The sequence below is a fragment of the Candoia aspera genome, chromosome 1 (assembly GCF_035149785.1).
Source record: "Candoia aspera isolate rCanAsp1 chromosome 1, rCanAsp1.hap2, whole genome shotgun sequence".
In the NCBI taxonomy this organism is placed as follows: Eukaryota; Metazoa; Chordata; class Lepidosauria; order Squamata; family Boidae; genus Candoia; species Candoia aspera.
Genome location: NC_086153.1, coordinates 104117297 through 104129627, shown reverse-complemented (window position 1 = coordinate 104129627; position 12331 = coordinate 104117297). Strand labels below are relative to the sequence as shown.

General features: G+C 39.8%; 1 protein-coding gene across 1 annotated transcript; it reads left to right on the top strand.

Annotated features, from left to right (window-relative positions):
• Positions 1-3854: 3854 nt before the first annotated feature.
• Positions 3855-9882, top strand: GTF3C6 (general transcription factor IIIC subunit 6). The gene is made up of 6 exons (XM_063311150.1): positions 3855-3956; positions 5440-5520; positions 6724-6787; positions 7766-7810; positions 7906-8016; positions 9190-9882. The coding sequence occupies exons 1-6, from the start codon at positions 3870-3872 to the stop codon at positions 9489-9491; spliced, it is 690 nt and encodes a 229-aa protein (XP_063167220.1). The 5' UTR covers positions 3855-3869; the 3' UTR covers positions 9492-9882.
• The last annotated feature ends 2449 nt before the right edge of the window (positions 9883-12331 follow it).

Below are 12331 nucleotides of genomic sequence, written 5' to 3'. Positions count from 1 at the left end.
TGAACCTAGACACAGAATCTCATATGCACGAGCTGGGGGAGGCAGGCAAAAATGACAAATAGTAATTCATGTCATCCATGCAATGACATCATTATACATTTGCTACTACGTTACCCTCATTGTGGCTTCTACTGTACAGTACACTTAGGCTCAGGTTTGCAACTGGCCTCTACAACATTATATACATGGACTCCAGAATCCACATGAAGAATTTTCATGTAGCTGGACTCCATCTAAAGTCAGTAACTTGATAAGGACCTGAAGGGTTGTTTTTTTTTAAAAAAAGCAAAACAGCACATCAAGCAGAAAACCACAGTTGAGGCAGATCAAGGCTGGTGAGGGTGTTCCCCACATAAATTCTGCGCCACTGACCAAAGCTACATCACCCATCTCAAGACACCTGTTCCTACACATTCATGAGCTGTGAAGCATTGCAAATGGGGAGACAGTTATGAGGCCTGTATGGATGGCAAAAGGAAGACTGATTGTGAGAGATAAAACATGCAATTGCATAACTTTTTAGAAAGTATGGCTTCCTTAAAAGATAATATAAATTGATTATTTTCAGATACTGATTTTAGCACATTACTGCCACCAATTGATAATGGGACCATATAAAATTGGTTTGTTCTTTATTTGTTTAGTCACTTCCGACTCTTCGTGACTTCATGGACCAGCCCACGCCAGAGCTTCCTGTCGGTTGTCAACACCCCCAGCTCCCCCAGGGACGAGTCCGTCACCTCTAGAATATCATCCATCCACCTTGCCCTTTGTCAGCCCCTCTTCCTTTTGCCCTCCACTCTCCCTAGCATCAGCATCTTCTCCAGGGTGTCCTGTCTTCTCATTATGTGGCCAAAGTATTTCAGTTTTGCCTTTAATATCATTCCCTCAAGTGAGCAGTCTGGCTTTATTTCCTGGAGGATGGACTGGTTTGATCTTCTTGCAGTCCAAGGCACTCTCAGAATTTTCCTCCAACACCACAGTTCAAAAGCATCGATCTTCCTTCTCTCAGCCTTCCTTATGGTCCAGCTCTCGCAGCCATATGTTACTAGGGGGAACACCATTGCTTTAACTATGCGGACCTTTGTTGTCAGTGTGAGGTCTCTGCTCTTAACTATTTTATCGAGATTTGTCATTGCTCTTCTCCCAAGGATTAAGCGTCTTCTGATTTCCTGACTGCAGTCAGCATCTGCAGTAATCTTCGCACCTAGAAATACAAAGTCTTTCACTGCTTCTACATTTTCTCCCTCTATTTGCCAGTTATCAATCAAGCTGGTTGCCGTAATCTTGGTTTTTTTGAAGTTTAGCTGCAAGCCAGCTTTTGCACTTCCTTCTTTCACCTTCATCATAAGGCTCCTCAGTTCCTCTTCGCTTTCAGCCATCAAAGTGGTATCATCTGCATATCTGAGATTGTTAATGTTTCTTCCAGAGATTTTAACTCCAGCCTTGGATTCCTCAAGCCCAGCTTGTCACATGATGTGTTCTGCGTACAAGTTGAATAGGTAGGGTGAGAGTATACAGCCCTGCCGTACTCCTTTCCCAATCTTAAACCAGTCCGTTGTTCCATGGTCTGTTCTTACTGTTGCTACTTGGTCGTTATACAGATTCTTCAGGAGGCAGACAAGATGACTTGGTATCCCCATACCACTAAGAACTTGCCACAATTTGTTATGGTCCACACAAAGGCTTTAGAATAGTCATTAATAAAATTGGTGGGGACTTGATTATTTATCCTGTAGTAGAGAACTGAGAAAGATATGTAAATATTACCTATAACTTTTTTCTGATAGTGCTCCTGTGCTGTACTGATTTGTAAAAAAAAATCTTAAAAATCCTAAAAAGGAAGCTATGCTGGAGAAAGGTTAAATAGGGATTTGTAAAAAAATATCTAATTAACCTTTCTCCAGGATAGCTTCCTATCTGAGGAAATCTCAGGCCTGAATTTCTGTTAAGGTTGGTTAATAACGGAGCTGGCACATTCTACAGAGTAGCTAACTTCATTCCCACCACAAGTTTGCCTATGACTTCATCAACTCCTTTTTCTAGTCCAGACATGCTGGGCTAAGCTACAATGAGGCTGGGTAATGTTTAGTTCAACCTCTTGAATGAATCTGGTTCAGAATTCAAAGTAATCACCAGTACTGAATTTGCACACGCTAGGTTAAAATGTTTATGTGATCCATTATGTGGTTCATTTTGTTGTGGAAAGCCAGAACATACCGTGGCTGATGTATCTACAAATTACTAGAAGAATAAAATCTGACCTCAAAAATAAGGAACATTTTTAAAAATGACAGGATTTGAAATGCTCATACAGAATCAAGATCTCCTATTAGGCCATATATATAAACTTTTACTTAGATATGATAAAGAGACAGACAAAAGCATATATGATAAATTGGATGCAACACTTCAAAGAAACAGTCCCAATAAAACAATAGGAAGAATTATGGAACAAATCTATAACATTTACTCCAAGCTGTGATTGGGAGAGAACTGGCATAAAATGTTTTACAGATGGTATACAACTCTGTCAATAACTGGTAAAATAGCCAAATCATATAGTAAGAAATGCTGGAACTGTCATGAGACAGAAGGAATATTCTACCATATGTGGTAAACATTCAAAAAAGCCCAAAAGTCATATAAGGTAAAGGTAAAGGTTTCCCTTGACGTAAAGTCCAGTCGAATCCGACTCTAGGGGGCGGTGCTCATCTCCGTTTCTAAGCCTTGGAGCCGGCGTTGTCATAGACACTTCCGGGTCATGTGGCCAGCATGACGACTCGGAACGCCGTTACCTTCCCGCCGAAGCAGTACCTATTGATCTACTCACATTTGCATGTTTTCGAACTGCTAGGTGAGCAGGAGCTGGGATTAACAGCGGGAGCTCACCCCGCCGCGCGGTTTCGAACCGCCGACCTTCCGATCGACAGCTCAGCGGTTTAACCCTCAGCGCCACCACGTCCCCACCAAAAGTCATATACACTACCATTATTTTAAATTTTAAAAGATTAAAAAGTCAATCACTATGTTGTGGAAACAGTGTCAGCTACACAATTGCAAAAGTACTTCCTCATCTCTGGTGATGCTAACATGCAGAGTCGTTCCCCACCCTATATATGTTCACCAGTAAATTTGTTACAGCAAATCACTGATACATCCATGAAGCAGATGAAACTGATTTACAAAGTGGATTTGTGTAAATAAAATGATAGGAAGTGGAAAGAACAAAGTATAAAGCACAGGAGAATGTTGGAGGGAGGTTTTTTAAGCACTCAGCCACCCTTCCCTAAAGGTAAAAAAGTGGGAAGCCGCTTCTGATTATGTGCCATCTAGTCATTGTCGGCTCTTCGTGACTATATAGATGTTCTCCATGATGATCTGTCCCTAGCCTGATCCTTCAGCTCTTCCAACGGTGTCTTCATCACTACTGTAACTGAGTCCATCCACCTTGCTACTGGTCGTCCTCTTCTTCTGCCTTCCGCCTTTTCCAGCATTATCGTCTTTTTGAGACAGCTGGATCTTTGCAAGATGTGTCCAAAGTAGGATAATTTGATCCTGGTCACTTGTACCTCGAGGGAGAACTCTGGGCTGAAAGTCGCTTCTAGCGGACCTTAGAAGAGGAAAAAACAACGTTTGCACCCTTTCAGGCGAATTTAGAGTGCTTCTGGTTGCTCTACGCACCAGACGCTTACCCCTGGGGAAGTGACCCACTGTTTCCTCAATCAGACTAGTTTTTGAACAAGCTATGGTAAAATGAGGCTGCTCAGCTCGAGGTTCGCGCGAACCCGCCAGCGCTAAGCTGCCCCCGAAAACTCCCCATCCGCCCGCCTGGCGGCGCTTGTGCCGCAGGACGATCGGTGCGTGAGATGGCGGCGGGAACGTCACGTGAAACTTGCGGCGGCGCTGTTAGCATGGAGGCGGCGGGCAGTACGCGGGTAACTGAGGACGTCGAGGTGGGTTTATGATTTGTGGGGAATTCGGGGCAGTGCGGCCCAATCGCATGCATTGCAAGATGCCTCTGAGCAGCGTCCAAATGACCGTCGGGGAGGGGAACTTTTTTCCTCTCGGGATTGCTGAGCGTGGGATTTCACCGCCTGCGGATTACCCTGCAGCCACGCAAGGCTTCTGAATGTGTTAGTTCCGCTGCATTAATGCCACACAATACGTGCAGCAAAATAAGAGCGCCTGGAAGCCCGCTTATAAAGTGGCTTGCTTTTTACGAAAGGGAGCACGGATCTTCAGCCTCTTTCTTCCTCGGGAGAGAATCCCCACATCACCGTAAACCCCACTTCATCAATAAGGAGGTGCTGGGCCTTATAGGGAGCATTGCTGCGTATCGTCCTTGTATCTGACAGTTGTAGTACTCCGGCTGTTCACAACCTGTTCTCTAGATGTTCTGGACTTTGCTTCCCATAACCACCACTGCTGGCTGGGCCTTGAAAGAGAGTTACTGTAATGGGCACTGCTCTCTGGAAGTGGAACCCTTTTCTACAGCTTGGGAGGAATCTGGATCTGACAGCTGAGCCAGGATCCTATGCAGGCAAAGCATGGATAGATTTTCTCCATGAGTATGGATGGCTTCCAGAGTAGTATCACTACTTCAGACTAATGGGAAGAATTTCTTTTAAAGGCATTTATATTTTTCCTCTATGCTCATTTACTTGGTAGCTTAAAATATTTACTACACTTATCTCAGTTTATGAACAAAGCAGAAAGAAATGCCTTTGCAAACTGCACATTTCTAGTCATTTTAATGGTGTCATATAGAATGACAGAACATGGTTTTGGTATATATTCTAATGAATTAATCTACGTTTGTCGTATATGCTGTAACTGTATATGCAGAGGCAGTACAGAAAGCTAACAGCTTTTTGTCGGGAAGGGAATGTTAGGCTTGAAATACCATAGTTACTTATTCTTTTGGTAGATTTATATCCCTCTAAAAGCAGGTTGCATAGTGGTATACATAATGTTCCATCCTATTTTTCCCCCACGACAGCTCGGGGGGGGTAGGTTTGGCTGAGAGAAAGTGACTACCTGCAATAACCCAGTTAACTTTTATGGCCGAAACAGAACCTGGATCTCTCTGGTGCCAATCCCCACACCATGTTAGTTCATTTGGTTCTTTAGTGACCAGGGCAAACAAGCACCAGAGGAAGATGCAAATTATTTCCACAGCATTTTGGTATATCCCAGTCTCTTTACATTTGAGAGAAATAGTGGAGAAAGCAGTGGATGGCTGCTTTTTCATAGTGCCACAGTCATGCTTAAACACCCATATTGCAACATAAGAAAAGAAGATTGGGGTATGGTGCATTCTCTTCAACAAATGGCTGTGACAATAATGTATATTTGCAAGTGGGTATATAAGATGGGCTTAAAGATTGAGCTTTTAAATGCATTATTTAAAATATGTTTGGAATTTTTTCCCCCTAGGAACAATTACTTGTGGTAGAATTGTCTGGAATAATTGATTCAGACTTTCTGGAAAAATGTGAGAATAAATGCAAGATTTTGGTGAGTGTGTTTAACATACTACAGATTAATGTCTCTTTTTATTAAAAATAATTGATTGTATTCAAAATCTTTTGAAATGTCAGGAGTAGTTTAATTTGTTTCTTGTGTAACAGAGTGGCAAGAAGCATGATCTTTTACACAGCCTTTTTTGCTTTTAACAACAAGTATTCATTCATAGCACCAGACCACCTACCTTTTAACTAAAGTTTGCACATCTTAAAATTTCTCCATACATCTTCCTATGCTTAGTAAACATTCTACCAAGGTACACAAACTCAGATTCTTGCTCTAGTATTTTCTTTTTTTATATACAACGTTGTCATTCACACCATTTTCCTTAGCAAACAGAGCTATCTTGGTCATAGATACATTGATTTCCAGATCCATACTTCTTACAACTTCTTACAAGTTATCTAATATGCGCTGCAAACCATTTTGGTTCTCAGCCAACAAAACAGCATCATTTGTATACAAAAGTACATAGATGTTCAGCAACCAACATACTTCTAATATGATCACAAGTATTCTTTATACTTTTATCCATAAGTAAATTAAACAACCAAGGGAACATCATGCATCCTTGCCTTACTCTCTGCTTGATGATTGACTAAGTATTCTCTTTATTCTCATGGATGCTTTACTTCCATCATATACCATTATTGCATTTAGCAACTAACCTCCATATAATGCAGAGCATTCTATAACTTAAATCTGTTATATTATTTTTTAAATTAACAAACGTACAGCAAACTTTCTGCCATTTGTAGATTTCTCAGTGACTTGCAGAAGAACAAAAAGCTGTGCTCATCTCACCTCCTGCTTGCTAAATCCAAATTTAGCTTATTGTCACCTCTTGTACCCTTTCCATCAGAATTCTGCCCAGTACCTTCCCTTCCCAGCCACACTTGCCAAGCTAAAACCAGTTAGGTTTGGTAAATTTTGGTTAGTAATAATACAGACGCAACCAAAGGCCGATTTTACCCAAGCATGTTCATGCTAGGAAGTATATTCAGGGCAGATACACACTCACGATGTCTAAATACTCACGCTCCTTACAAATGGCAGTGATATAAGTCTGTCCATGCAGAAGACATTTTGTATGATGTGTCCCCTTATCAGTTTTAGAGATTTCACCAGGCTTAGGCTATGCTTAATTCACTGACTTCCTTTCTGGCAAATGTGCTTCTCTCTTCATGTTTTTAGGGAATTGACACAGAGAGACCTATTTTGCAAATAGACAGATATGTCTTTGCTGGAGAATATGAAGGTAAGAAATTTAATGATTACCTTGTCTGTTTAACCATAAACCATGATGTAAAGAACCATGAAATAAACTTTATAACCCTTTTTTGTTTTTATTATTTGTAATTTTTTTTCTACAAAAAGAGAGGGAACCCCCCTCATCTAGTCAGTAACCAGATCAAAAAATTTACTTAATATCTCAAATTAATAATTGCCTCAATTATTTAAAAAATCTTGATTGGGTGACCTAATTTAAAATTAAACTAATGAAAAGCATGCAGAAACAATGTTTAAATTCAGGTTTGCTTTTAAAAATTAAGGGGATACAATACAATACAACACAACACAACACATATTGGTGTCAGCAGCTTCACAATGAATAAGCAACTCACCCTGGGGATAGTGAGGTTAAACTTATACTGGCCACATTTGTAATTAGCCCTTATATTTATACATGCTCCACATAGGAGGCTATTTATATTAGCCCAAATTGGGTTGCCACCTATTAGGGCAATAGCCAGTAGACATAGAAGCCTCCCATCTGAAAGCCAAGCTAGTTTCTGTTCAGACTCGGGGGTAGAATCTGTCTCACACATGCTATTAAAATGTCCATTGTACACCCGATGGCAATCAAGTTTAATACTTCCTATTGTTAATAACCCTCGTTGCCATTGTGACCAGGAGGCTGCTACCCTTCTCCTGGGTGGCCACTCTTCAGAAACCTCTAAGAAGGCTGCAACATTCTTATCAATAGCATTGAGGTTCCTCCTCAATGCTATTAACTGTTAGCTGCTAAATATTCTAGGATTTTCTTGCAGTTTTAAAAATTTTCTTTTATAGATATTGTACTGTATACTGGTCTTTTATTGTGTTTGGTCTTGGACCATAAATAAATTTTGAATTTGTACATGCACCTTCTTATACTTTCATAGAATTCAGTAATTATGGCTCTCTAAAAGAAGTTTATATTTTCCCTTAGCAATTTGTTTACTCTCATCCTCAGATACTCTTGGGACATGTGTAGTGTTTGAGGAAAACCATGATCATGGTAAGCAATACTTGTATTCTAACTTTTCAGAATCCCAAATAAGGTTTAAAAAAAATCAAAGAACAAATATTCTGCTTTGTTTTTCTTGACAGTAGATGTGGAAGGCAACCAAAAATTGCAACTAAAATATAAATGCCACACAATGAAGAAGCTAAATATGACTCGGACACTTTTGATTGAGAAAAAGGAAGGGGAAGAGAACACAGGTGATTCTTGAGAAATTCATCCTATTTTTCTGAAACTTTATTTTTTGTTTCCACAGTCTAGAAACCTCTTTAGATATATCCACCAGATCACTTCATATTATATATAACTTTCTTGCTCTTTTCTGTCCAGGTTTTACATACTCTGACTGGGTTCATGGATAGTTTAAATGGGATTTACTGAATAAATATTATATTGCAGAATATATTGTTATAAACCATAATTTATAAACCATAATTGGTAGGTTTGTGGAACATCCTAAGCCAAAGCTAAATAATCCTTTTGTGGCTTAGTGCAGTATATGAAACAGACACAGACTGCTCTAGTTTTCTATTTTCATGGCTTGTAAACACAAATTGTAGGTCAGCTCGTCTCTTTCTGTGATCCTGGTGAGATCTTAACGAGTCTTTCATAATCCGAGCTGTAAATATTTATAAATCAGTTACTAAAAATGTGCAAGATTGTTTATGTTCCCACCTCCTAAACTGATAGTATCAATTTGAGAAAATGCAGAGTTAGTATATGTTCTGTTTGAAGACAGAATAATAATCTTGCAGGTCTGGGAAGAGCAAGAGTCCCACCTACCTCCATTGAACCATATTAACGTTACTTGTGAGATCTATTACAGATTAACCAACAATTGCCATTAGTACAGTTCAGATCATTGTTGCCCATCATGAGAGGGACCTGGCATTGGATGTCAACGTGATACAAACATTTCCATTTAATGTTCTATTTAACGTGATTCCTTAAATTTGGAAGTGGTGTTTTTCCTCAAGTTTTGTTGTAATAGCTCACCGTAGCAGTCATGTGGTATGCACAACTCCCCCCAGAGTTGCTTTCTGAGTGAGATGGGTGGTGGCTAAATTTGATAGATAGATTGATAGACTGATAGATAAAATTTTCTTAATGCAGTATTATCTCAATACGAATCCTTTTAATCATAAGCAGCATCCAAGTAATCGTTGATTTTTGCTGTGTAGCATTCTCAATACATGTGACATTTTACAGAGTGACATCATTTCTGGGAAACCAGAAAAGAGGAGGGAGATAAGAAAAGGACAAGATATGAATACAAAGGGATGAAACTGAATCTTCAATAAAATGACATATAGTTTTTATTCTTACTAACTCCTTTCTATCTCTCCCCCCCCCTTTTTTATTTTATTTGGCAGGAGGTGGCATAGAATGGCTAGAGCTTAGGGACAAAGATTTCTCATACAGCAGACCAAACATGATTTGCAACTTCTTGTATGAAAAAGATGATGAAACAGCTGAATCCCAGGACAAGCTGGCCGAAGAGTCTGAGGGAGAAGCCAGTGACAACGGAAACATGGATTGGAATTTGGAACCCAGGATTCCACCTGACATTGCAAACCATGGTGCTGAATCTCTTTTGGATACCCCAGATCCCAACATAGAGAATCCTTCTACAGGGAACAGTCAGAACATTGTCCCGGAAGAGCCTCCAGATTGATATAAGCTGTTCGGTTGAGCAGCAATCACTATATAGAATATACTGACTGATACCTGATTTGTACATATTATCATTAGAAAGACTCTGAACTCGTATGCAAATTATTTTATGAAACTTTGGTTAGGCCCACATTCCTTTTGTGATATTGATTTAAAACGTTTCCCAAGTTCTCTGCATCTCTTTGTCAAACAAGATGGTAAGCAAAGTAGAGAGTAGAAAGAGAGGCTTCTGTTGAACCTAGAAGCCTTTATTTGATTACCGACTCCCTTCTCTCACCTTCTCCCAATTATTTCTTTACTGTCTTGTCTAGTGAAGAATTCTGGAGAACTCAAGCTTGTGTCCTATTCTGTGATCTTGAATTGATAAAATAATGATACAACTCTAACAAGGACTTGGATTTTTGCTTTTGGCCAATATAGCTGCCTTTGCTTTTATAATGTTAAATCACTTATCATAATTTACAAACTATGGTTAAAAAAATTGTATTTTTTCTTCCAAGCAGCAACCTCCTTACACATGTGCACAAACAGGAGCAAAATGAACAGGTTATGAAACTCAACTGAAACCCCATATGTAGGAGGTAGTTGTGATCATCAGGTTCAAACCTCTTCACTTCTTGTGCCTTCTCTGTGATGAACCCTGCCTTTTGGAACATCTTCCCCTCTGAGATTTGGATGGCCTTCTAGAATGCTATAAAGACTGGATAATGGAAAAAGCCAAGGAGTTTCAGAAAAATATCTATTTCTGTTTTATTGACTATTCTAAAGCCTTTGACTGTGTGGACCATAACAAATTGTGGCAAGTTCTTAGTGGTATGGGGATACCAAGTCATCTTGTATGCCTCCTGAAGAACCTGTGTAACAACCAAGTAGCAACAGTAAGAACAGACCACGGAACAACGGACTGGTTTAAGATTGGGAAAGGAGTACGGCAGGGCTGTATACTCTCACCCTACCTATTCAACTTGTACACAGAACACATCATGCGACATGCTGGGCTTGAGGAATCCAAGGCTGGAGTTAAAATCTCTGGAAGAAACATTAACAATCTCAGATATGCAGATGATACCACTTTGATGGCTGAAAGCGAAGAGGAACTGAGGACCCTTATGATGAAGGTGAAAGAAGAAAGTGCAAAAGCTGACTTGCAGCTAAACCTCAAAAAAGCCAAGATTATGGCAACCAGCTTGATTGATAACTGGCAAATAGAGGGAGAAAATGTAGAAGCAGTGAAAGACTTTGTATTTCTAGGTGCGAAGATTACTGCAGATGCTGACTGCAGTCAGGAAATCAGAAGACGCTTAATCCTTGGGAGAAGAGCAATGACAAATCTCGATAAAATAGTTAAGAGCAGAGACCTCACACTGACAACAAAGGTCCGCATAGTTAAAGCAATGGTGTTCCCCCTAGTAACATATGGCTGTGAGAGCTGGACCATAAGGAAGGCTGAGAGAAGGAAGATAGATGCTTTGGAACTGTGGTGTTGGAGGAAAATTCTGAGAGTGCCTTGGACTGCAAGAAGATCAAACCAGTCCATCCTCCAGGAAATAAAGCCAGACTGCTCACTTGAGGGAACGATATTAAAGTCCAAACTGAAATACTTTGGCCACATAATGAGAAAACAGGACACCCTGGAGAAGATGCTGATGCTAGGGAGAGTGGAGGGCAAAAGGAAGAGGGGCTGACCAAGGGCAAGATGGATAGATGATATTCTAGAGGTGACGGACTCGTCCCTGGGGTAGCTGGGGGTGTTGACGACTGACAGGAAGCTCTGGCGTGGGCTGGTCCATGAAGTCACGAAGAGTTGGAAGCGACTAAACGAATAAACAACACACCAGTGATCCACTCCTGGTTCTTAATCCAAAACGTGCTACATATATTCTCTTCTATTGGGACTTTTGTTTGTTTATGCAGTTTTGCCTCCATAATTTTTAGGTTAAAATTAATGTTTCCTATTACTTGCTTAAAATCAAAATGTTCCATTTCATATTTTTATGTGGATTAAGATTTTCAAACTCAGAGGACAAATTTCTTGATCTATTGGTACTGTACCCAACACATTACTTGTGAATATTGTATTCCATTTTTGTTCATATTTTGCTGTAAGGGAAAGGAAAATTGTTGACAATTACCTCCAGGTGACCAGAAAGTCTGATGAGGACTATGTTCAAAGACTATTTCCTTCTCATGAGCAAACAATTTAATCTTTCTCTGCATAGTGAATCTTAATAGCAAGCACATTAGCCACTGTGAGAAAGATACTACTCCTTGATTCAGCTTCTTGATTGGGCAATAGATTGCATGATGTTGAATCTCAAGGATATATGCTTTATAAGTTTTTTAACCTTTTATCTGGGTTAGGACTAGGAGACTGTTTAGACTCCATTGCCCTTTCTGTAACATAAAAATACTGCCCCAAGTAAAAGTTAAAGCAGAATGAAATTAGAATCTGGAGATAATGCAGTACAAAGCATGAATCCCTTGGCTCTAATTCCTTGCTTCTAATAATAAGGTTCAAATTGTGTATGAATAGGTTATATAATTGTGTCAAGAGCTTGTAAGTGATTGATCCTATCCCAACAGTCTGCATCTATCCTTTCCATGTCAAGAAGAAATGCCTAATGGAAGCTTCTGCTTACATTCTATCTGAATTTGATTCAAGAAGGGCCCTTCTTCAGATCCTTCCATTCAGTTTGAGATGGTGCCACTGAGCATAGCCTCATGCCCCTCCCATGCATCTGGATACCCATCTTCCTTAGTACATGACATGGCTTGGAAGAAAATAAAATATATCTGAAAGTTGTCAAGGATCGGGAAAGCAAGAACCAAGCAAAAATGTGA